General features: G+C 38.1%; 2 protein-coding genes across 4 annotated transcripts in view; one reads left to right on the plus strand and one right to left on the minus strand.

The window, feature by feature from the left end:
- LOC139151966 (rho GTPase-activating protein 44-like) overlaps nt 1-14,808 on the minus strand; it is a 41,011-nt gene extending 26,203 nt beyond the window's left edge. For 2 of the 3 annotated variants that reach the window (XM_070725025.1, XM_070725028.1), the window contains exons 1-7: nt 14,694-14,808; nt 12,877-12,974; nt 10,778-10,817; nt 10,252-10,353; nt 9,637-9,713; nt 6,652-6,763; nt 5,927-6,003 (exon numbers count right to left, since the gene is read on the minus strand). In XM_070725025.1, coding sequence (XP_070581126.1) covers nt 5,927-6,003; nt 6,652-6,763; nt 9,637-9,713; nt 10,252-10,353; nt 10,778-10,817; nt 12,877-12,947 — 479 coding nt within the window. In that variant the 5' untranslated portion in view covers nt 12,948-12,974; nt 14,694-14,808. Of the gene's footprint in view, nt 1-5,926; nt 6,004-6,651; nt 6,764-9,636; nt 9,714-10,251; nt 10,354-10,777; nt 10,818-12,876; nt 13,071-14,693 lie in introns of those variants that run through there. The other variant, XM_070725027.1, reaches the window with a different exon arrangement.
- LOC139151967 (sphingosine kinase 1-like) lies at nt 13,323-22,822 on the plus strand. The gene is made up of 5 exons (XM_070725029.1): nt 13,323-13,763; nt 14,344-14,493; nt 15,397-15,491; nt 16,570-16,685; nt 19,570-22,822. Exons 1-5 carry the CDS (start codon nt 13,361-13,363, stop codon nt 20,687-20,689), a joined length of 1,884 nt encoding a protein of 627 aa, XP_070581130.1. The 5' UTR covers nt 13,323-13,360; the 3' UTR covers nt 20,690-22,822.
- The last annotated feature ends 4,621 nt before the right edge of the window (nt 22,823-27,443 follow it).

Genomic DNA, 27,443 nt, shown 5'->3' on the forward strand with positions numbered 1-27,443 from the left:
ATCTTTGACCGCCTTAGTTGGGTAAGCCGCTCGGAAGGCAACGGTTATGACCTAAACAAGCCGCTGAAGCACTGTTCGTTGCCGTACAAGAACGAGACGGCCAGTCCATTACTGCTTAATGGGCGATCTGTCGGGTTGGCTTGTCACCGACTTGGATGACAATACGCCCTGCTCGGGCGTACTTAGAAGGGACATGAGGTTAAAGATACGGGTTTCCCACCCGTACTGAAACATGGGCTTGGGCCAACGTCCTTGGGTGGCAGGTGCGCATGCCACGTACCCAGCTGGACGGAATGTCAAGTTGAGATGCTAATGACATTGACTATGTTATGCTAAGTGCTCGAGGGATTTGCATTGCAAACGAGTATTATTAGCATATCAAATGGTACGGACAGGCAATTTACATGACGGGTAGGAATGTCAGCGCCGGTTGGTGGACTGTTGCTGTAGGTCCATTATAATATATAAACACCCCTGCGTCCAATCATGTCCAGGGCTTTGTTTCCCTGTGGCTTTAAAAGGGTGGGACCTGCTAGTCTGTCGACACTGTTCCAGACATGAGCTTGACGGACCGCAAAAGTTTTCTGAAGGCGAGCAGACGACTGAAGCTCAAAGATGCAGAGTCTCCGGGCGGTAGTGGTAGCGATCGTTGCGATGTCCCTAGTAAACGTTCTAAGAAGTCGGGCAAGAAAAGTGCCCGTAAGGCGAAGCTATCTCCGGCTGAAAAACCCAGTGGTAAGCGTAAACGTAAGACTGATCGCTCTGCCGATGATGATGATGATGGGTCACCGGTTGCCAGTGGTTCTCACCCGGCTGCTCCGGGAGAGACTACTTCACCTGCAGAGATATCTGCTGCTCTTGTGGGAGATACTTCACCTGCAGAGACTACATCTGCTCTGGTGGGAGAGACTACATCTGCAGAGACTACGTCTGCTGCTGCTAGTGAGACAGTTAGTAACGAGACGGCTGATGCCATTGGTTCTCCCCCGGCTGCTCTGGAGAGACACCACCTGTTGCGTTCACCATGAGCCCTCATCCTGCGTCAGGAGAGGTTCCTGTGCCCAGTGCGAAAGAGCTTGAGTCCTCGTCATCAGCAGAGGCTGCCCAGCCCGCTCCTGCCATAGTTTCGTGTGCTGCGATGTCCCCGCCAAAAAAGATAGTGCGAGGGTTCGTTATCAGGACAGCCCACCTGATTTTGAGCCAGATATGATCCTTGATGCCGCTACGGGCGAGTTCAGGCCCAGACGCCCAAGACGACGGTGATTTCACCGCTGAGTCCGACTCGGAGGTTGACGAGGATGCGGCAGAGGACGATGACTTTTATGACAGGCAGTATGTAGGTGAGGCAAGCTCTGACGACGATGATGACGTTGCTGCTGTGTTGGCGGAGGACAACACCCTCCTGTCTGGCGTATGTCAGAAACTACCGATGCTAATATATTTGAGGAGACCGAGTTTGATCATGAAAGAGGACCGACCTTCACCTTGCCCAGCCACTCTCGTGAGATCGATTACTTTTTAAGTTTATTCCTGCTACACTGATCAGATTGGCAAAAGACGAGACTAATAAATACGCCAAATTCCACCAGCGATATATCGCTAGAAAGATCGATAAAAACTGGCGTAACGCTGACTACCGAGAGGTGCAGGCGTTCATTGGCGTCTTAGTCTGTATGGGTATCGACCGTAAATCATCAGTGGAGGATTATTGGTCTAGCGATCCATTTCTGAGAAACCAGGGTATTTCTACTGTGATTACCCGCAGTCGCTTTCAGCAGCTTATGCGATATTTTCATCTGGCAGACCCAGAGAACGATCCACGTCGTGATTCCTGATGAGGCACGCCGCCAACGTCGGTGTAAGGAGGATCCCCTTTATAAAATCAATCCATGGATGGAGCCCATAGTTGACAAGTGCGTAAATAATTATAAGATGGGTAGAGAGATCTCCATCGACGAGGGCATGGTGTGATTTAAGGGCCGTTCTAAATTTAAGCAGAGATTACCGCATAAGCCTGACCGAGACGGTTTTAAGATATGGCAGCTGTGCGACTCCAGCACTGACAAGTGCCTCTGTCGCTGTATAATTATCGCCGGTACATGGGAGGTGTCGACCGAGCCAACCAGAAGCGCAAGTACTTTCACACTGGGCGCAAGAATCACAGATGGTGGACATATCTGGCATGTTACCTGATTGATGTTGCCCTGGTAAATGCATATATATGCTTCAAGCATGTACACCCTGATAGTAAGCTGACCCATAAGATGTTTCATCTGCGTGTCGGGAAACAGATCATTGGCGGTTATTGTGGGCGATCGCAGCCCCGTGTGAGAGAGGTCGAGGCCACCGTTTCTCTTGCCTCGTACATAAATCCACAAAATCAGCCGATGCACGTTGTCAGCCGTTTGGAGGGGCGGCAGAAATGCTGTAAAGTATGCAGCAGAGAGGGTAAGACCACTGCCAGCGGACGACTGTCTGAGACGTCCAAAGGATGTAGTCTGTGCGGGGTTCATCTTCACGAGGGCGAGTGTTTTGCGGCTTTTCATCATCGCATGATGCTACGAGGTAAGAGGAGCATTGGCGTGCAGACCTCTACTCACACAGCCCCGACGACACCCATCAGCAAGAGAACCCGACGTAAATAACGGACAGGGGATAGCTTCGCCTCACAGTGGTGCTCTTCTTGACTGTATTCTTAACACGGACCATGATCACATTTTGAGCACGGTTGTGCCGTTTGTTTGTGCTTTACGATCCCGCTGATTGTAAATTGAAACACGGATTATTTTGTACAATCCCCCCGATTGTAATCTTTGTAACACGGACCATGCACTCGGACGTCGAGACAGACTCTGAGATTTATTGTTTGGCATGATGTAAATTATTCCCGAATAGAATTGAAACACGGATTATTTTGTACAATTCCCCCGATTGTAATTTTTGTAACACGGACCTGCCACCCCGATTGTAATTTTTGAAACACGGACCATGCACTCGGACGTCGAGACAGACTCCGAGATTTATTGTTCGGCATAATGTAAATTATTCCCGAATAAAATACTATCTATGATCGCATATTTTCGTTCGTTTTGTTTTTACCCCCACTTTCGTTTTTGGCAGATCCGTAAGGACGCTATAGTAATGGATGAACGTGCGTTGTATCACGTGGGAGGGGCACAGCCCAACGGAGGCTGTGCTCGTGCGACGTAGCCGTTGTACCAACCATCTGTCGTTTGGGTTAGTGCATAGAGCAGTTGCACTGTCCAGAGCTAAGGTGTACAAAACTGCACCTTAGTAACAACTGCACAACTAACCTGTTAGAAAACGGTAACACTAACGAGCTAACTGTGCACTGAACTGGCCAAGCTACGTACACGCTTTCCTTCAATGGCGAAGCTATGTCGTTGACACTACGTCAAAGCAGACTGCACTGTGCGACTCTTCCAAGTCGTTCAAAGTACGTGGCCAAGTGACACAACCCAGGGGGAAAAGGACAGGTTTGAGGGTGCTGCCGCACCCATAGCACTAACCCCTGGGTCTTCTACTAACTCACGAGCGAGGTGATGTTTCCGCGGTGTGGACGTGCGTGACGGCAAACGAGCTTTACTTCCGCAAAAGTAAGCTAGAATAGGGCATAAAAGTGCACGTCCCCCGGGGCAAACAACGCCCAAGACCTCGTTATTTTCTCGACACAACCTCATCAGCGGTTGCCCCTCTATACGGGCATGCAAGTCTAACACGTATACAATCTGATTAAAATCAGATGTAGAGTACGGCGACGTCTCTGTACTTGCGCGGTTTTCTCTTGCTGTCGCCTCTCACTACATCTGACCAACTCCCATAGAAGGTCGCGTTCAAATCTCGCGCTCTGAAGCAGCCAATCAGATTGCATGTTACGCAATCGCGAGGTCCAGTGCGTCGTGTTCAATGTCGTGTTCCCTTCTTGCTTTTATCGCTGTAAACATCCGATCGTTGTTCAAAATCTGCAGCGAGAAGTACACAACACGACGCACTTTCAAATTCCAGTCTAGAAATTTTTGGCCGCTCAGCTGTATTGTACACATTGTACTGGAGTGTATAAGTATCAAACAGTAGAGCTGAGCAGCCAAAGTCGTTCACTTGGCGCTGCTCACTGTATGCACTGCGTACGATCAGTGTTCCCGGCGTATCCACGGCCTGCTCCCACCATGTCCCACAGCCCTGCTGATAGGCGGAATATACACAGCGACCACAGTCCCAATTTGGACCGCGCACGAAAAACTACCTTTTCTAACTACTTTCGGTCGAAAGCAGCTCGATTCCGATGTATGTCTACCCGAGTCACTCAATCGCTCACTCAAAGACCGCAACAAAATTTGAACCAGAGAGGTCGGCCAGTGCAAGCCCTGCGTAAACTCTGTACGCCCGGAACGCACAGACCTGTACGCAGGGCTAGGCCGGTGCCCGCGGCGACGAACTCGGCCAGTGGGAGAGGTCGGCCACTTACATATGATTGCGTACATTTTCCATTCACAGTCAACATATGCTTTTATACGCACGCCAATTTTAGTATTTTGATGTTATTCTGTTGAACATTCAGAAAACAACGAGAAGACGTTCCACTATTAAATTGGTCGGCCTCAACGTTTCTGCAGATCGAGTAGAGCGTACGATCGAGAGATACAAATTTGCAATAATGACGACGACGTTGATCGCTGGATGAATCATGGAGGTAGAAGGAGAGACCTCCATGGATGAATAACGGTTTAGGTTATGGTTTGACGGGAGTAAATCGTAGGTTTAATGGAAAGCAAAACAAGATGTACCACAGTGTGCGGCATGCGGCCGATGTCATCTTGTAGTTAGCGTTGAAGCAAGGAAGTAAGTTTGCAAACATCACGCTCTTGAATGATATTGGCACCCGGTAGGGCCTATTGGCATATTGCTTTCACATTGTAACTTTGGCGAAACCTAGAAAATAGAAGAACACTGTAGTCTCATCATATAACCATGCTCCTACTGACCTAGTTCGCCTACTGGCTGACTTCTCCAGCTGGCCGAGCTCGTAACTGGCCGGGTTCTCGGAATTATCCCCCTGGCCGACCTCTCTTCTATTCAAAAAAGTTTGCTATTGCCCCAAACCGTTAATAGTTTACCAGCGATTCACGGTCGGTCAGTTGTCCAGGAACAGGCCATATCTTGAAGATCGTATATAATGGCGTTATATAGTTATTCGGCCGAAGGAAGCTTTTCGTGCGCGGTCCAAATCAGGACCCGCGTACCGATGTCGCTGTGTATTCCTAGATCCTATGAGGGTCGGCAGGGCCAGGCTGTAGAGGGAGGCCGTATTTTACGCGAACACACATCATCGTACACAGGGCTGGTCTCAAAGTCTGTCCGCTTGATTTCCGTTTGCACAGTTATTAATGAAAGGCATATGTTTCAACATTAAAATTACACACAGGCGATTTTAAAATTCGCCGTGCGCAAGTGTTTACAACTGGGTGGATGGCTCGGTTACACACTTTAATGCCATTTTGATTTTCGTGATATGCATGCCCCAGCGCTTGCGAGTCATACCTATTGTTCTCTGTAAGGCGCCTTCTGATAGGTCGGCTGTTCTGGCCAGAGCGCGAGATTTGAACGCGACCTTCTATGGGAGTTGGTCAGATGTAGTGAGAGGCGACAGCAAGAGAAAACCGCGCAAGTACAGAGACGTCGCCGTACTCTACATCTGATTTTAATCAGATTGAGTCACGTATATGGTCAGTAATCGTACCTCGAAAATGCGGTATTTTCACGCCTAATGCCTGGCAGGAAAGCGTGCAGGAGAGCCAATCTTCTGTAGACACGGAAAAAGGGGGCCGGTTTTGACCGACTTGGCAGGATAACGGACAGGGGCGCTCGGCAGGAAAAGGGTTTTAAAGTTGTCATTCATGGTTTTTACCTTGATCTTACTGAATCCATATCTAATACAGCCTTTGTTAATTTTTTCTTATGTGCTGTAACATTTGGAATGTCCGTCTGCAAAATAAGAAATATGATATGAAACTTTCTAATAAAGAGTTTACAGTATTACATAAATTGTAATTACTGAGTGACATACAAATATTCAACATATCAGTGTTTAAAGAGATACACATGCCAGGTAAGGTGTTTCCTCCCATGAGAAAGAGGAAGATTTTTTTGTTCACAGGTATACTTTAAAAACTGACTGAACTTAATTTATATTCAAGACTTCAAATATCAGCTATTGTGTCAAGAAAATAGGTTTATTTTAATTTAGCCGAGATCCTAATGCAAGGGCAACACAATACCTGTAAAGTGATTTCCTATGTGTTTTGAAAACAACAAAACAAGGAAATGAAATATAACACTGAGGTTTCATCTTTGCTAAGCAACCTTTATCTGACAGTTTGCCCTTTGACATGATGTGGAACTGCCTGTCTCTCAACTCTCTGTCAACCGTGTTAAAAGGTTAGTAATGAAGAACCACAACATGTAAATCAGGCAACACAATTCATTGAGTCTGAGTATGCAAAGTGCATACACAACATCAGAAACTCTTTCATTTTGTGATTTCACCTGCATTTGAGCTCTGAATGCTAATGCTGGCATATCAAGTCTGTTCATCAGGATATATTGACCACGTTGAAAGACAATGATTCTTACCTCTGCTAATGTGTTGAGTGATTGTAAAACACTGTGTTCTATTTCCATTTCATAGAGTGCTAATTCCTTACCAACATTTTGTTGACACTCTCCACACGTAGCTACCATTGCCCTGCAAATATACAGTACAATTATTATTACAATGAATTATTTTTGGAATTTTATTGTTTCCAAAAATAAATTAGATGTTTATAAGCGAGTTGTATTGTGTTGTCTTTGTTTTAAGCCTTCAAGAAATCTCACAAACTGACCCTGGCATGTTTGAATAATACCTCTGGCAACAAAATTATTACAAAATGGCCACTTGAGACATATTTGAAGTATGATGATTGATCAAAGAATTATGAAACACGTAAGGTATTTATTGTTGTAAACAATTCTAAATAAATCTGTTTTAGCAAATTTCATGAGTATCTGTGGATATTACAAAATAAAAGTAACTGCCCTAGTGAAATACTGATCTTATCATGAAACGTACTCATGTGCATTGTGTATGAGTCATAACAGTGACTGCTGATCATTGTGTAGTAACTCTCACCGTAGACTGAACCTGGGCAATGGTGTTACTTGTATATTTTGGCATAGATTGTGAAACTATATAAGGGTTTCCAGAGGGTTGTTCACATAAGCAGATTACAATGTGTAAAATATGATTTTATTAATAATTATTGTAATTTATTAATAATCATAATTATCACAACAATGGGGTTTCCTGACGGTATTTACACAAAGTAGACGACATTGTTTGTAAAACAATTTTTAAAATTCTGTAACATTCATATTAATAATTTATTAATGTTCATAATCATATTTTATGATACTAATAGGAAAAATCATCACAAATAATGCCTTATCGACCTGTGAGCATGTCTGAGTGTTGGCGGACAGACAGACGCACAGATGGGACTCAATCTGCATTTTGTCTGTTTTGGACTTTATTTAGTAGGTAATTATAATGTCGTAAAACTCAACAAATTTGTGAAAGATATGAAAAAACCTTCAGCAGTTTAACATCTTTATAAACTTGCCTACTTATATCTCTATTCATCCTAATAAGCTACTGTACCAAATACTTTCTTGAAATTCTAGAGTGAATTCTGCTGTATTATAAATGCTTTGCAAAGCACCAGTAGTATCACATAACATATGGAGCAACATGGATGAAACCATGAGAGTTATATATATATTATGAGTCACACGTTTCATTTATAATTCAAAGTATTTTTTATAAAATACATCACAACACAAGAGTCTATACACACTCTTGACAGCGACAATATTAGGTTTCAAATATCAAAGATTACACCACAACTTAGGACACCTTGAGATAGAGTTACAAGGGCATGCTTTTATGATCCGCTTGAGATAAGACATGTGGCATATGGGCCATGACCTCTGACCTCCACTTTATTACTTCACCTGTAACTCTTTCATATGTTCAACAGGCAGGGAGACGTTTGTACTGGCCTAGGTTCAACATGGATAGAAACCTTTCTATTTTTAGTTATTGACAAAAAAATGATTCAAATGGTTGTGCTGAGAGTAAAACCAGGTTTCTCTTTACTATCTGTTATTTTCACTTTCTTTTGATTATGCATGATGAATACATAGAAGTAAATGGGGATTAATTATCCAGGCCAGTGCCTTGAAAATCTTGTCACTATGGTATAAAGCACCTCGGGGACAGATATTCAGACTCTTAATTTTTTCCAATACTCTTCTGATCTACCACTTGCCTGAGCTCATCTTGAAGCTCTTGGAATAAATGAAATTTTTTCAAAAAGTCAAAACTTTTTTTTGTAAAAAAATTAATATAGATATCACAGTCATTTCGGATTTCAAATATTGCTAAATTTAAGGAATTAATTTGTTTCCTGTGGTTCAAAGTTTTAAAGAAATTATCTAGAAGGAGAATGTTTGAAGTTTCCTTGAGGAAAATTTGAGCAAAAGTTTAAGTCTTTCACTTTTGAGACACATACTACTTTACGAACAAAACACTTCTGGTGGCATCATGGAAAGAGGAAATGCACTGATAGACAAAATTTGAATAACAGAGATTAAATGAGTGATAAGAAGTTCTATGGACTGTACACAAGCCAGTTTTAGTTCACATGGGCAAACTTGTGCTGTGATTCATGACAAACTTGTATCACAACACTACATTTCTTGATGTTAACATGCCAAGTAAAATGTTTTGAGTCACGATCTGAAACTCTTTTGTATTTTTTATGGGACCTTTGATGTCAACAGCAGTGGAAGAATGAGAAAGGCTGTTTCAATCATTTGATACCCTCATGAATTTTCAACATGAATGATTCTAAAATGTCTTGACATTTCTGTACTTTATTAGATATTGAAAATGGCAAGCCTAAACTTATGGTAGCATACATCTTAGAGACAGATATTACGACTCAAATTTATACAATATTTTTCTGGTCTGCCGCTTACATGGACCAATTTAGAAGCTTGAGGAGTCAATGAAGTTTACACCCTTATTTTTTGTGAACATATAAAATTTAATATTTTCTTATAGAGTTAACAAAAGATATTGCAGACACTTTGAATTTCAAGCATCAGTTTACTTTCTGTAATTTGACCCTGATTTGAGCTGATTTTTATCATTGATTACAGAAGGGAATGGTCTAACTTTTCCTTTCAGAAACTCTGAGCAGACGTTTAAAACTTTCTTGTTTCAAAGTAAGTATCACTATACGTTAACAAACAGACTTGAGTGCTTGTCCATATTAACTTATGTATTTTCAGAAAAACTTAGATATGGTATTCATTATCTGGACAATGCAAGAAAGCATGCAATAAAAACTTCCTTGAAGAAATTCCTTTTCTTCATGTACTTGTAGATTCTGGAGTCAGAACAACCTGTTTATATAATGCCTGGCAATTATATGATGATACAAAGAAATGACTTTTACCAAAACCTGGAAATATTGCCTGAATCTGATTCGATGTAAATTGTAAGATTCTTACCCAAATATGGAGTTGTTGCCTAACTGTATGCTTGATTCCATCATTGTTGCTGCTAATGTACTTTCCGGTAATTTTTTCTACAGAAGGAAAAAAGAAAATACAAATCATAAATTGAATTAACAAATGAATTGCAAACTACCACACTCTTTAAAACCAATGATGATACATGTATCAAAGTGGGATTCGGAATAAACTTGACATGTGTCAAAGTGGGATTGGGAATAAACTTGACCTTGCAGATGTGTGATCACATATGATGAACTACTCTATAAATAATTATCAATGCCACAAGGAAGGAAATGCCAGTGACAGTTACAGATTATGCATTTCATTACTTCAGGTTAATTTGCAGAAGATATTTATGACCTTTCATATTCATGATTAGCCTATATCTTGAATATTGGTATATCATCAATATTTCTGCTGACCTCAGTCCAGTTGAATGACATCACTTTGGGAACAGCTCAAAATTTCACCTAAATATTAACAAAATGATGCATGCTTCAGTTGTACTCAGAGATGGACTACACACCTAATAGCTGGATCTACAAATCTGTTCTGATAGGGAACATGAAAGCTGAAGAAGTTAAATTGCAGATATCATCAAAAACTTACCACTCGCTTTTCATATTCATATCCTGTTCCTAGGAGACACGCTCCAAGTTTTTTTGCAGTATTGTGTGATGCATGTTTTAAGTTTTCTACCTTTTTCTCACACTGGAAAGAATCAAAAGACATTCAGTTTCACTGGTGGAATTTTTTTTATTTCTCTCGGATAAAAAGTCAGAAATAAAAACTTACTGAGAGTGATACAAGCATGTGCTTCCTGTGTCTATTTTTGCTTCCTCTTGTGTATTGTCTGTCTGTCACTTGTCTGATACTTTCCCATAAAAAAAGCAACAGTAACTATCTGCAGAGAATACTAGATTGATTTAAACCACCATACATATTGTACCAGGGCCCCTGTCAACCCGGTTTTACATTTAAAAGATCTCAACAGAGGTTCACTGCTTCACATAAACATTACAACATTTGCCTTGTAATTCTGCATTTGAAATCTCTGATCACTGATGATCCCGGTACTAAGAAATCAGTGAGCTACAGCTTGGAGATTACACATTCTGAATAAAAGATGGTCTACCTGGAGAAGTTCATCGCTTAGTACTTCACTCTTCTCTGCCCTTAAATGAAAAAAGTTAGGAAGACTATAAATAGATTGTTTAATGGATACCAAAATCTTCGTTAAACATAGGGGTTTATTGAAAAAATCCTCATGGCCAAGATCATTGGCTGTAGCTGTAATTTGTGGCATAGCTTGGAATTCCTAGGGACCAAAGGATTGGGATAACAGCAATGCTCTGCATGAATGGGGATTTACTTGCATTTGAAGCCAGTCACACATACTGTATACATTCACAGAGAGAGATTTCTACCTATTGTGAACAATCAAGAGTAAGTGTGCTTACACTATGTTACTCTTTGTCACGCATGTTTTATGTAATCTTCTGTGCCCATTAAAATAACAATCTGTACATGGTCTTTTAAGCATATTTTGCTTTCTTGAAAATTCTGATGTTAGTGCAAAATGTATAATGCTTTTAAGTGCTAAATTGCAATTTTACAAAATTTGTGATGAACAATAAGAAGATTGCATGATAATTTAGAAATGAAGATTTCCACTGAAGAAGAAAAAGAATTGTCTTCAGAGGAAAAAGGGAGAAAATAGACTTATTGTCAGCAATGACACTAAGTATTATATGGTTGAAAAGTGCCTTCTTTGACAACCTACCAGTATTCATTCGGCTATTGTCTCAACTATGCCTACTAAAGGCTTACTTACATTTGCCATTCACTGATACCTACAAAGACGTTTTCAAAGGAGGACCCTGCAAACAGTTGGGTCATCACACCTCTAAATGTTATACTGTCAAGCTCATGAAATACTGCAAAATTTGTACATTAAGTCTGATTCCCTTTGTTTCATTGGAGAAGATGATAAGTTATTACAATCTTAGCAGAGGGTTGGTCTAGGTCTACAAATCCCTGTGCAGAGGATATCTTAAGAGAGCTCCATGTGTTTGTCTACTTCCATATTCACTTGCTGATAAAAGTGTTCTACATATAAACATTTCATTTTTTGGTAATGATTACTGTTTCAGATGACTTAAAGGCGAGTTTCACACAATGTTGGTGTCTTGCAAGTGTATCATGGGAAACACAAATGACTGAACATAAATCTAACAACTATTTGGAAACACTATATCGTGCTGTTTATCTATCACTTATCCTTAGTCCATTTAAAAAAGTAAGCTTCCTCCAACAGTCGTCATTTGATGTTAGCATTCAGGGGCTAACCTTGCAAAGTTTGAAAGTTAATTCAACATCTGCCCACCAAGGCAAGGGATATTTAAAACCAAACAACATATCAAGTGAAGTAAAAGTGAACCAACTGAAATAGTTCTTTTAATTTTTTTCAAAGTCAAAGAAATTGAATGCATAATAGGAAATAAAAGTAAAAAAAATAAGAAATAAAAGTTTTAAATATTCATTGTGTTCTATCACTTCAGATAGTCTATTCAAAATTAAACAAGTACATGAAAATTGGTAAAACAAATGGAAACAATGGATTAATACAGTATGAGGAAAAAATCCTGAAGTCTCCTTGTTGTCAGGGTTAGGACAATGACTATGCATATATATGCAGATTGCTCCCATAAACTGCCATAAACATGTCTCAGATCTGCTATAACAGTAAAACACACTGAATACATCGTACTGGAGAATCATTGATACCATACCAAGTTGTAAATTGCAGTGTATAACATGGCCAGATGTCTAATAATGGATTAGAACCATATTTCCGTTCAGAATAAACTTAGGGATTAGTGTTAATCTATCACGCGTGTATTAAATGTCGCTTTAATATTAAAATACAGGATACAAGATACTGCCTTCGAACATACTATCACTAATATGTGTCGATAACTATATCCGAGTTATCTTCATTCAGAAATGAAAGATTCCACAACAATGATAACCGTGAAAATGCCATCATAGATTTTGTATTAAACTGTGGAAAACAAGTACAAATTTCCAGATGCTTTCGACCTAAAATTTCACAAAGAATGACCAAAACATGAGGAGAGTTATCGGTGTTAGGTTCAGCGGTTGTACATGATAAACTTCACAGCAGGGCCTGCATGCCTAACAGAGATACTGTGCGAGATGTTTCACACCTACCTTCCAAAGTTTTGGTTGGCAAGTTGCTTCACCCGTAAGAACTGTTTCTTCATGTTTTCTTTCTTTAACATAGTGACCCAGTGTCAAACTGGATCACTCTGAAAGAGATTTGGCAAGCGTCAGTTTTTGACAATTGCGACTGAAAACAGTGAAACACAACTTTCCTTTGCAACACAGACACACAGACTTCGCCTGCAAAGTACCATGGGAACGCGGAAGTGATAGGGACAGTGACACGCCCACTCTGGCAGTATTGTTATCCTTTCAATGACAATACTTGAAACATTTTTTTCAAAACGAACCTAAATATTTGCAAGAAGTGAATGTATCAAAGAGATATATAAAGCAAAAATGAATTGTTAGGACATATGAAAGACCACGAAATAACTATCATAAAAGGTAACCACCTCATGATTTTCAAGCATTTAGGGGTTTCTCATTTGGTCACTTTTCTTACTAAGTTAGAGGTTCGCAGTCGGTCAATATGGCTGAGTTTGAAGCATCGGAAGCTGAGAAAATTTTGGAAGATAATTTCACCATCTACCCAAAGAAACAGCCCCATAATGTTCGCCTATACAGGGGAGCTATAACTTTTGATAGACTTAGAAATGGGGAAACTTCTTACACCCCATCGGTCCTCAAAATGGAAGACATTATCGGCTGTCAATGCATGAGCGGACGACAAGTTGGAGACCATTCAGCGTATTTCTGTATCTATGCATATCCTTGGGGAAAGAAAGTTTTCGGAGGTGACAGGAGGCAGCGACGGGTGGTCGTGTTTCGTGTTTCTCAGTTTGACACGTTTGAAGCCAACTTGGTGATCGCCGAGAGGTGGAGAAAGGGGATTCTGATGTTGCTGCGCGGTGTAGACGTTAGTTGTGAAGAAGGTGAGTGAACTTTTGTGAATCATTGTACTGTAGACACAACGCCCTCGAGGGTTCGTCCTCGGTACATGCCAACGCACGCACAGAATGCAGAAATCGATTAACTTTTGAGGCATATCCCCGATATTAGTAGGGCTAGTATGTCTAGTTTACGAAAAACCAGTTGGCCACATTTATGCAAGTTCATTAATTTAACCAATCTATATACTTTTATACCGCATTTGTTTTGTTACGTGAGTGCAATCACGGTAACGCATAACAATATAAACAGCACATACTCGTCATTGACATTACTAAATCTGCTTTGAAAATGAAATCCACATATGCGCCGCAACCCGTCAGGTCATCGAGGCTCAAAACTGGATCGTTGCATTTGTTAGATATAGTGTAATAAGTTTGTACCATAGTACAGGATGATACTACGATACTCAGTTAATATGTCAACATTTATTTGCATTGAAGGTGTGCATATCTCTCCTTTGCATTCATTGCATGACACACCTTTCTGTGGTAGAATCAAGGACCGTTGCTCTGAAAGAATGTAAAGCCATCAAAGTTTGCAATTGTTCCCATCTCTCTACAGATATAGACATCAAAGAACTGCCACAAGCAAAGAAAATCTTGTTCCTTATCAATCCTTACAGTGGACAAGGAAAAGCTGATAAAATCTTCAAAGAGAGGGTGGTTCCACTTCTCGGAGAGAGTGATTTGAATTATCATCCTATTTGTACAGGTAAATTGTGATGTCAGTAAAACTAAGAAACAGTTATAGGTTCTGAAAGTAAAATGTAATTATTGCTGTATCGTGGTTTGAAATAAAAATGCTGGAGGAAATACTAATGTGTTACTGTTTTATACATAGCAGTATCGAATTACAGTTCACAGCCAATGAGATGTAGTGACACATTTAGAAGTATCAATAAAAGCTCGTACCTTGAGGATTCACCCTGTCATATTGGATATCCAGGTAGCCTTGCAATATGAAAAACTGAGACAGTAAACTTTAATGTGGGAACACCACACAGGTTTGGATTATGGGTGGTCAAAGTTCAACCAGTAAACATATCATCCTAGTTGATGATTACAGAAACAGAGATAACGATGCATATGCTGGTTTGTTGACATGAGTCATTAGGCAGGTGGTTGCTGGTAATCAGGTTGTTGTAGACAACTATGCTATCCTTGATTATTGTAATGAATAACAGACCATGACCCCGCAACTTACCCTAGAGTCATCACTGTTTGTTTTGGCAATGCAGATTTCATCATAGAAATGCACTGATTCAATACCAGAAAACAACCAAAAGATATATCAACTGTTATTAATAATTCATTTAAAATCTTTATCTAACCAATTGTATTAAGCATATCAACATGTAAAATTTGTTTCTTGACTAAAATATTTTCAAATATTCTTGCTACACAAACAGACAGACAAACAGACAAGTGCACACACTCACAATATATATATATATATATATATATATATATATATATATATATATATATATATATATATATATATATATATATATATATATATATATATATATATATATATATATTTATATAAGTTATGTGGCATATGTTGAAATTGTTCCCATGTCTGATGAAAATGTTGGGTCTTTATTTGTAGAGTACCAAGGCCACGCCCATGAGATTGCCAAAGGACTTGAAGTAAATGAATGGGATGCTTTAGCCATTGTCTCAGGAGATGGACTGGTTTATGAGGTATATTGTATATAATTTATGTTTTTTGTGAATTTCTGTATTAATTTTTGTATTTGTCAACTCCTTTCACAAATTGATAAAAGTATTACTTTAATTATATTTTTGTAGAATATCATACAGTAGAGCCATTATGACCCAACATACATACATGTTGGTGCAATATTTGATTTGTCATCAATTATGTAACTTTCACATTCCAAAGTTGCAGTTTATTGGTAATGTTGCATTTTGTTTTGATGTTTACATATTTGTGTGAATTCTCAAAATCATAAAAGTGGAACTCTACACATCTCATGTATTACTGTTTCGAGCACTGAAGAATTCAGACTTTCACGATATAAGAAACACTAATTGATTGCATTTCAGCTAGTGTCTCTATATGTAGTGCACATAGTAATGACTTTGTGTATCAATCAGAGGTTGCTAAGATACAAAGTTGTTGCATTGTACCATATGCAAATTAGCTTTCGTTGAGATTGTGACACCACTACATGTCTGATTTTGCCTGCTCAGATCTCTTATCTTTTTAGATTGAATTTTACCGGTTTTTGGAATTGTGTCATTAATAGCAGTACCGGTAGTTTGTCACACAAGTTGTGATCAAATGACCTGCAAATCTCTCTTGACATGATAAGTCAATGGGCAACGCTAATTATGAGCTAGCATTTACCATCATGTACTGGTACATTAACCCATTTACCTAGTTTCTGTGTGCTTATATCCAACCGTTACCAGACTGGTGATGATTATTAAAACCTGATTACGGAATTCAAATGTACCATTAAAAACAATGAATTATGGTACACCGAGACTGACCTCGATATGAGAGCTGAACAAAAGATTCAAAGTGATTAAGCTAATAATGGCAATTTGTCCAATTGTATTTACACCTTGATTTTGTTGTGTCCATAGTGATGCGATTGGTGTCTCAATGATGCGATGTGTGTCTCTAAGTCCATAGTGATGCGATTGGTGTCTCAGCAAACACTGAAATGAATTTAATATAGATTTGTTATAAAATCATAAATTGAAAATGCCCTTAAGTGAAATCATAAAATGAAAAAATATTTTTTTCCAGGTGATAAATGGTCTAATGTCTAGGGAAGATAGAGAAACAGCAATGAAGATTCCCATTGGTATTATACCTGGTGGTTCTGGTAATGCTCTCATCTCTGCAATGCTCTATGCAAAGGGGTAAGTTTTTCTAGTTTGCTAAACTACCAAGCCATCCAAATTAAAATACATGGTAAAACATCATTCCTAGCATAACAGTCAATAATTATGATTTATCTATTCAGACAGAAATGATATGGTCACTGAAATAACCAGTAGATAAAATTTTTTTCTGTTGATTCCGAAGTTGAGTATGTTCTGCTTGGGAAAATTTGGTTCTTATACCACAACTGTATCAATTTCTATGGGACATAACAAGCAGACGGAATAAAATATTGACAGAACTTCTGTATTTTTTAGGGTTTGGACATTTTAACGCAGCATAGAACACTCTTGCTTGATATTTTTTAGTCCATGTCTTCATGAATATGTGAGCTATGGTTTTAGCAGTGTCTGTATGTATGTTTGTATCTCTTCGTTGGTGCATATCTCAAGATCATCGGATGAAATCTGATACCTTAACTCTGGAAGAAGTAATTGTTTTTGGTTGGTTGGCCTTGCATAATTAATGTTTATTAGTCCCCACGGACACCGTCCGGGGGACTTATAGGTTTGGTCATGTCCGTGCGTGCGTGCGTGCGTGCATGCGTGCGTGCGTCCGTCCGTTCACGCACGTTATCTCTGAGATGCCTGGAGCGATTTCATTCAAACTTGATACAAGGATTACTTCATATGGCATACAGATGCACGTCAATTTGTTTTGTGATACGATCAAATATGGCCGCCAGGCGGCCATTTTATTACGATTTTTTCATGTACAGAGCCATAACTCAGGCATGTTCCAACCGATTTTATTCAAAGTTGGTACAAGGACATTGACCAATGTCATACAGATGCACGTCAATTTGTTTTGTGATACGATCCAATATGGCCGCCAGGCGGCCATTTTATTACGATTTTTTCATGTACAGAGCCATTACTAAGGCATGTTTCGACCGATTTTATTCAGAGTTGGTACAAGGACATTGACCAATGTCATAGATATGCACATCAATTTGTTTTGTGATACGATCCAATATGGCCGCCAGGCGGCCATTTTATTACGATTTTTTCATGTACAGAGCCATTACTCAGGCATGTTCCAACCGATTTTATTCAGAGTTGGTACAAGGACATTGACCAATGTCATAGATATGCATGTCAATTTGTTTTGTGATACGATCCAATATGGCCGCCAGGCGGCCATTTTATTACGATTTTTTCATGTACAGAGCCATAACTCAGGCACGTTTCAACCGATTTTATTCAAAGTTGGTACAAGCTTATTGACAAATGTCATAGCTGTGCACGGCAATTTGTTTTGTGATACGATCCAAAATGGCCGCTGTGCGGCCATTTTATTACGATTTTCATGTACAGAGCCATAACTCAGGCATATCTCAACCGATTTTATTCAAAGTTGGTACAAGGACATTGACCTATGTCATACATATGCACGTCAATCTGTTTTGTGATACGATCCAATATGGCCGCCAGGCGGCCATTTTATTACGATTTTTTCATGTACAGAGCCATTTCTCAGGCATATCCGCGTGTTTTGACCAATTTTATTCAAAGTTGGTACAAGGACATCGACCAATGTCATAGCTAGGCACATCAATTTGTTTTGTGATGCGATCCAATATGGCCGCTGTGTGACCATTTTGTTACGATTTTTTCATGTCCTGAACCATAACTCAGACATGTATCAAGCGAATTCATTCAAAAGTATTTTTATCACAGACCTAATGAAGAGGACTCTATCCTCTTTGAGGACCTGTAATCAAAGTACCGATAACAAGTGGGGACTGTGTCATCAACGATGACTTGTTTGCATAATTAGTTGTCCAGAAGACAGATATTCTCAGAATGATTGCATCAGATCTAATTCAACTTACCACGTGCATTGTACAAAAATATAATCAATATTAATCAATTCCAAGTTTTACATCAACTTGAAACTGATGTAAAATAGAGGTGCTCAAGTATACAACAATATGATAAACTTGGTACACATATTGTTTTTTAATAGAATATTACTAGAGTGAAATATGTAGTGAGGCTATGTCAAATCATTGGTAATTTACATATGGTATTTAACAAACTTTCACAACTGGAATATATATCTGGGAGGACTTGACCAAACTTGTTGAAACTGGCAACATATTATAATCATGATATCAACATACAACAGTAGTTAAAGACATCGAGCAGCTTCATGTCAGCTAATTGCTAATGTGCATAATGAGTGATAATTTTGATTTAGGCTATAAAACAATAGTGATTACCTCAAATTTGATGAAATTTGTTACACATATTTAGTGATCTGAAATGTGCACCAGTTTCACATGAAATAATTGGTAATTTGCTTTTAATCATGATCTTCCAGCTCTACCAAATTTAATGAATTTTGCCAGTGATGTTGATCATTAACAAGACTCAGCTTATTGTTAGGAAAATGATATCGTCAATTACAGACAACTGCACTCACTTAAATCTACTGAAGCGCTTGAACATTTTCAGTTCATATCTGGTTTGTCACGTAACAAATGCCATCTCTGATCTGTACAAACACAAATGCACATGTAGATACCAGTTGGTATAATTTATCAGTATGTGCAATGGCATGCATCTGGTCACGACATTTTATTAAATACAGGCCTTCAAAATTGACAATGTCAACAGAGTGCTTCTAACACACTGCCCATGTTTGTGATTTTGTTTGTTTCTGTATAAATCAATTTATATTTTATTTTATCATACAGTTTTCTGAGTTATTTTTTCACTCAATTTAAGATGGTCATTCATGTTATTCACGTGTAATGATCCTGGTATTTTAAATCGCTATCTTTGCCAGTTTATTCCATATTGTCATTGAACATACATGTACATGTATTAATATTTGAAATTACTATTCATATTGCAGGGAACCCCTAACAAATCTGGTGCAGCATGCTACGTTTTCTCTCATCAAAGGTCAGACACATGGAATGGACCTGGTTCGGGTGCAAAGTACCAAACAGATTATTCATTCATTCTTGTCGACATGCTGGGGTATTATATCTGACGTAGACATTGAAAGCGAAAAGTATCGTAAACTGGGGGATACTAGGTTCACCATCCAGACTTTCGCCAGGATTGCCAAGCTTAGAGTGTATCATGGAAGGTTGTCATTCCTGCGAGATGAGGACTATCATGCTGCAAAGATACATGTGAACCAACAAGCACAATCACAGCACATCAACAGAACTCAAAGTGTAGCTGATAGAAGTGGTATGACACATGCATGTACAAGTACAGAAGACCTAGATGAGATGGTGTTCGATGAGAACGGAGTGGAGCCCCACATGGTGCGAAGTCAGTCTGAAATAGCCCCATCAGCCATGGACAGAAGCATGTCTTACTCTGAACACTTTTTAAAGGTGACTTCACAAGACAAGTCGCCCACGTCAGAGGTAAGTGACTCTGAAGCAGATGAAAGTCTAGCTACCAACGACTCCACAGGAGAGGTGACAGCCAATGGCGGAGTCATTCAAACAGATTCAAATTCAGAGGAAGAGCCTTTAACCAATGGAAAGCCAGATGAGCATGTAACAACTGAGCCTGTAGCCAATCATGAACCAGCAGCAAAGCAGGAAGCAGGAGATACAAACACAGAAGAAAAACAATCTCTCTTACCACCACTTGATGAACCAGTACCCTCTGATTGGAAAACAGTGGAGGGTGACTTTGTTAATATTACAGCAGTATATCTCAGTCATCTCAGCACAGATGTTTGTGCGTGGCCCAACCGCAACTTCAAGGAGGGGGTCATATGCATCCAGTATTTAAAAGCACCGCTGTCCCGTAAAAACTTGCTGTCAATATTCCTAGATTTGGAGAAGGGGGAGCATCTCAAGTCACCGTATGTGAGTGTAGAATATGTGAAGGCCTTCAGAATTGAGCCAATGTGTGAGGGAGAGATCATCACAGTGGATGGGGAAAAGGTTGATTATGGCCCTATCCAAGGCGAAATATTACCCAATGCCGCCAGGGTTATGTATTGAGATAGTAGTCAACTCAAGACTTAATGCACAGTTGCAGCATTCCATAGAAATTTCCATAAAGTATACTGGCTACAGGAGAACTTTTGTAAACAAAGATACAAACTGCTGTCATCAGCTGTTCAAAATCACCTCAGCAGTAAAGAAACTGTTCTCACAACAATTGTGATATCGCATGCCTTTAATCCTTTTCCTGCAGGGTCCATGACATTGGCATTGATTTTCAGGGTGCCCAGACACTGGGATTCAAGAGCCGTTATTCTGTTAGGTCAGTCAAGTTCAGGTGATGTCCCTGTACAACAGCCATCAAGTCCAGAGACATGCAACATATTTTGGTAAATTTTAACCAGGTGTTTAAGCTACCCAGCTGAGCACAAGTACATTGCATTGTGGTATATGAAACATGCTAAGCAGGTTAAAAATGGCGTTTGCTTTGATACTGCTTTTTTCACAGACTTGGCTTGATGGTAGGTGACAGGTCCGGCAGGAAAAGCATTAGAGTATCTGTGGTAGATTGTACTGAGTAAGTTGTAAGGCTAAAAACTTTCAGGACAACAATTAAACAAATTCAGACATTAATCTTCTACATCCCTACATGAGACTGGATCATGGGTGTTGACGCTAACAGGCTAAATCACTGTAATATCTGTGTCAGTATCCAGTAGTGTATGGAATGTTGTCAAGTCTGCATAAGCTTGCGTTGAGCTTTGCCATTATTGGAGTAAACACAAGGTACATTGTATTTCTGAATATTGATTGTCTGCTTTATGATAACATATTTACCTGAGAGCTTGAACAAAATGCAAGCTCCCTATGCACATTTTTCTCATTGTTGATGTAAAGCTAACAGAATGGACAATGTAATAACTACTCTTCAATTTCAAAACTGATTATTACCCTAAGGGGTTGAGTGTGACGTGGCTTTTGATATTTACGATGCGTTCATGATTGTGTATTAAATGTTTACATTATTCTGTAGTTAATTAAAGCTTCTGAAAAATGGTGTTCTCTGCTAACATCAGTATGTTACTGTCTTGTGGAAGTATCTTAAAATGAAATGATACTGGTTTAGTAATTTTTTCATGACAAAACTTACTGTTGAAAAAGTACTTTTGTTTTCCACTGTCATCATACTGTTCAGTTATATGAACTGTTTTTACAGATAATTCCTAGTTTTAAGTGACACTTAATCATGAAGAATTAGCTTTTCCTGTGCAAAATGTGTTCACATCTCTGGATTGATGTGGCTTTGTTTAAACTGCAAAATCACTTTCAGTGATGAAACACAACCAGCCAAATAATTCTAGTATGTCATCAGTTACTTGATGTACAAAAAAAGATCAAGTTTCAACTGTAGTCATAACAAGATATGCTACATTCATCTCTAAATAATACTGGTAAACAAGATGTCTTTTTTGCCTTGGGCATTTTTGTTGCTAATAGCAATCCCTCTTGTATTGTTATGTATATTTATGATGGCTATGAAATGTTTAAACATGGACTTGTCAGACGTGAACGTTTAACATTCTGTCAAATGTAGTTACTTTGAGAGAAAAACTGATTGAGGATAGAAGAAATATTACATTTTGAGTCATATAATTTATAAAAGCTCAGTTCTCGTATTGTGCATCTAGAATAAGCATATGCACAATTTGTCAACAATCTTTGCATGGGTGTTTGTGCTATCTGCTTTAATAGGCAAATACCTGGTACTTTCTGCTTGCACTTTGTGTGTCATACAGCTTGTGAAATATTGTTCACATTTTATAAGTATCACCACATTGTGGTGTGTAGCATCTAAATAACAGCAGGTGAAAAATCATTGAGGATTTTATATTCCATGACGTAGTAACTTTGTTTGATTTTGTTGCTGTGTTGTTTCATCAGAATTTTTTAGGGAAAAGAATTTGAAAAGTATCTACTTCAAGTGAGAATATTGGCATCTTTGTAAGAGCTTTGTTATTACTCTATCAAACCCATTTAGTTTGTTTATGTCCAGCAGCACATGTATCACTATATCCATGTCACACAATCTGATTAACATTAGATGGATAGACTGGCTTCTTCCTCTATGCTTCATCTTTCATATCCCTTGTAGGTTAGTCCTTGCCTCAGTGGGCAGACAGGGACAGCAAATGTAAAAGGTATGCAGAATACGACAGGTAAAGCTGAGCACAGCTCTGTCTGTGGTTTAAATCAAATTGTTACAGAATTGTATCGATCTTTGCCCGACTGATTATATCATAGTATTATCTCTGTTCAAAACTGATACCTTCTACTAACCAGTTTTAGAGACAAAGAAAGAGGATCCTGTTTTTCTGCTTTATTTTAACATTTGACTCATAAGTGGCTCAGTAATTATTTCCAGAGGGCACACTCTGGAACTCTAGGGTTTTTCTGCATTCTTTTAGACATTTCTTCCTTTGTCAGGATTTTTTGCTGTTTGGTTTGTTTGTATGTTTACAAATTATGCACTGTTTATATCAGTGCATCATTCCAGATGACTGCAATTGTAACTTTGGGACCAAAATGAACGTGACCCGTCTCAGAAATATCTATTAGTGCTCACATATCCATGCGGTAAAAGGGTATATTCCACTTATGACCAGACAGATACATTTATGAACCATAGTTGTAAAATATCTAAAATGTATATCATATTGGGCATTTGCGATAAAAAAAGCTTTGTTTCTCATCTCCATCAGTTTGAATATATATTGGGTGCATCAGAGCTTGTCTTCAAAATCTTAAATCTTGTTGTTTTTTTTTCTGGTGGAGGCAAAGATGAACATAGAAAACAAAAAAGATGTGCTGCTTCACTCTATCATTTTCATATGCAAGAGTGAGAAGCAAAGCTGTTTTTAGCCCCAAATATAGATTCTTTTTCTGTGTCCACTGAATAAACCAGGACTGTCGTCCAAAATTTCATATCAGAGGCCCATTCTTGTATATTTTTGCAAATTAAGAAAACTTAGATAGGAAATATATATTGCAAATTAATATTATTTGAATTTTTTATTTTATTGTTGACAAATACTCTTGGGAATTTACCTTGTTATTTACAGATTTATGTTTACTGGTACTACTTTAATTTCAAGTACATTCTGAAAATATGCCTACTGTATGTGCATATTTATGCAATTTTGTTTCAAACTGTTTTCCATGTGTGTCCAATTGAGATGTACCAAATTATTGTTACTTAATTATTAGGATTTTATAATAGCGTGTTAAAAGTGGCCATTGTCAAAATGCTGCTTAGATTCTTTTCTTTATGTTTCTTTCTGGATTTATTCGTGTCTGTCTCTGCAAAATTTTTAGCAGTTCTACCCATTGAATGCTTAATAGTGTATAGTGAGGTTGTTGAACAGATAACAGTTAATTGTGGCGATATGAATGGTGGTGTTTCAATTCAAACAATTAGTGAATTGTTTTAGTAATTGCTCATTTATAATCCAATAATCTTGTAATTACACACAAAGCAATGCAAGTGTTGTTTTCTGCACCATGGCACATTGCCTATATTATTATAAGTTGCATATTTTTACCATGAATGTATTGGAACCTAACATGAGATTGTGTTATGAATGTCAAAGGTTTGCGAATGTATAGCATACATAATATATGACATACTGCCTCATTCCCAAGATGTTTTTTTATCAATTTTCTTATCGATATCATAGCTTCTTTTCAGTATGATGTGTGGATGGCCAACCTCTCAGACGAAATCCTTCATAGCATTCCTATGTATTGTTTGTAAAATACCTTTTGGCCATCAGTCTGGCTAATGACAGGAGAATAATATTTGTTAGTGGGGCCTTTTTCTCGGTATTCTTATCTTGTTCTTTGAACTTGTTTGCAATCATGCCATGATAAAAGTAGCAAGCCTCTGTAAACCTATAATACTAATTAATGTTTGGATTTTATAAATATTCCTTCTATAGTTAATGTTTACTGGAATCTTTTGTAACATAGTCCTTTAGTAGATACAAGAGAGTTATCACAAGAAGTTGGAAATCTAATCATAAAACAGTGACAATGGAAAATTGTATTTGATTGCTCATCATGGCATAACTGGCAAAAGTTTCAAATTTTTGCCATTATATTAAATTTCTTCTATGCAACATTTGTATTGTGCCAGAAATATATGTCAACAAGACCTTTGTCGAAACTTGTAAGGCTCCAGAAAACCATATCGTCACCCTTTGAGTGGTTTATTTCTCTTCTTTTAATCTCACTGGTGCTAGATGAAGGTAAAATTAAAATCCATATTATTCACAAACAAAATCGACTTAAGAACTTCAGCTTTACCAACCCTCTGTAGTTTTATCAGAAATTTATTTATGTACTATTACTAATGATTTTACATAGAATATACCACTCAACTACTTACACCGTAGTATATGCAACTTACAGTCACCTGTTATTCTGGCACTCAAACCTTTTGAAATGACAAAAACTGCTGCATGGCTTGGCTTTGAGCATACCAATGGCTCAAATGATCTCGATTGTCAGTGTAAATGAGATCACAACAGATTCAGATTGTAAAAAACATCATAAATATTTCAATAGCTGTCTGATGTTTAGCATTGTGATTCGACACTAATGGTTATCCTCATAAAGCAATGCCTTTACTGTTACTTATCAAAAAATAAAAATAGAATAACAATACATAAATAAACAAAATAAATAAATGAATAAACAGTTTTATGTTTTTGTATAGTTCGTTATAAAACAATTTCCACAATGGTTTGATTAAGTCGTGATTTGTTTCAACAAATGATGGACCTGAAATATTCTACTGTACTATGTTAAGAAGGGCTGACATTTTGATACTTTGACCTTCATCAAAGAAGTACACTGAAGGACATTTTTAATGTGCCATATAAACCATGGAACATGTTGAACATGTATGCTGCTTCTGAATCAATAGCCAACGAACTTTGGCTAATAAGATCAGTCCACTTGTGCTGGGTATATGCCTTGCAGTCAATGCAACTATTTACGTTTCATGAAACCAACCATGAAGTGTATAATCAGAAGTAAATAATTTTGATGTGTGTTGGGTTTAAATGTTTGGTAAATTCTTAGGGTAGTTAAAATTGTGTACTAGATTGGTCAAGTTAATGATTAAACTGAAAGAGCCCGCCGTGTGCTGGCGCTCAAGCGCTCCACGACCTCCGTAGTGTAGGGTCAAAGGTCACAGAGTGCCAGAGTGCCGGCACAAGACTGAATCTTTCAGTCTTGGTAATGATAATCAGTGTTGATATACAGTATCTTCTTATTTGCATAGCAATGAATAGTGGTTTGATTTTACTCTTCATAACAGATAGTGGTATTTTGTTTCAGTATTTGAGCCAGAATCATCTAGGTATACCTATTCACAACAAAGGAAATGGTTCTGATGCTGTTGGATTGTACACCTTGTTCAGTACTAACTAGGGTCTGTTGACACACATAACGTATCCACATACTTTTTCAACATGCCTTCTGAAATTTACAAGGAAGCAGTAAATATGAGAAATTGATTGAAATGAAGCAGACATTAAGTGTGGAATGCATTTGTTATTTCAGTTTGATATAGATCTATTATACTGAAACACACGGTACAGCCTCATCAGTTTTCATATTAATATTTGAAAGTGATTCCAAATGAAATAGTGATTTTCCTTTGCTGTCGTTGTCTTTCTGTCACTGCTGTGATTTGCAGCTTTGTGTATTTCTGGTCTTTGTGAACGATCTATGATGGACAAAATTTGAAGAATTTACATGTTTTATTTTTAGTGTGCGCTCCACAGAGAATACTGAGTTGACTTTTTTTAGAATTTGGATGTATTTGCAAATGTTTTACAGAATATTCCATTATGTTTCAAGATTATTGAAATGGGAAAAAGTAGTGATATGTGACTAAAGGAATTATCAAAGTAGTTGTTACTTTGATTGTTGGGTATTTTGTCTTGGAACGATTTTTACTTTTCATTACTCTTACTGTTACAACCTGTACGGAGATACGGTGTTGTCTCCATCTTTCAAGTAAGTAGGATTGTACTACATTGTAAAAGTTTGAATTAATCATTTTGGACCAAAATGTATGTTTTTGTTTGTTTATCGAATGTAAATATTTCCATCTACGTAAATGTAATTGTTGTAATGTAAGAAACTGACCATAGATGGTCATTGTAAACGCTAGAAAAAAGAAAGTAGGTTTTGATAGTGAAAGCCACTTCCAAGGAATGTGAATTTGCCAGTTATAAGAAGAGAAAGTAACTGTAAATTTTGACAATTTTTTCAGTATATTTGTTCTGTGTATGAAGTACATGAGATTCTTTGTCAACTCCTGATGTATGTTTAATTATCCATAGTCAGCTTGTAAATATTTGACCTTTGACCCTGAAATCATACACAGATCAACAAAAAACTGATGGCTTTATTGGAGAAATTGATCTCTCAATGGCCCACTGAATGTTAAGTTGCAAAGAAAAGATGTTCATCACTGGCACAATTTGAACTGAAGAGTATGACAGTCTAAACCTAACCAGTTTATGTTATAGCATACTGTAGGGTACTTCAAGTAAACTGCCTAGAACACACATTTGGAGCACTCAAACTCAGAGATGGGCTTGAAACAACCTATTCTGAATGTAGCACCCTGACACCGTTCCTTTTTTCGCAATTTTGAACGATACGCCCATAATATCTGTCAAATATTGACAGTTGGTATCAGAATGTTATGAAAAGACAGTACCACTTCAATATTGAA

Source organism: Ptychodera flava, chromosome 15 (assembly GCF_041260155.1).
Source record: "Ptychodera flava strain L36383 chromosome 15, AS_Pfla_20210202, whole genome shotgun sequence".
Lineage (NCBI taxonomy): Eukaryota > Metazoa > Hemichordata > Enteropneusta > Ptychoderidae > Ptychodera > Ptychodera flava.

Coding starts and splice junctions, on each gene's coding strand:
- LOC139151967 (XM_070725029.1), top strand. CDS start 13,361: ATGGCTGAGTTTGAAGCATCGGAAGCTGAGAAAATTTTGGAAGATAAT. Junction 14,494..15,396: donor TTATCATCCTATTTGTACAG/GTAAATTGTGAT, acceptor CTTTATTTGTAG/AGTACCAAGGCCACGCCCAT. Junction 15,492..16,569: donor GAGATGGACTGGTTTATGAG/GTATATTGTATA, acceptor ATTTTTTTCCAG/GTGATAAATGGTCTAATGTC.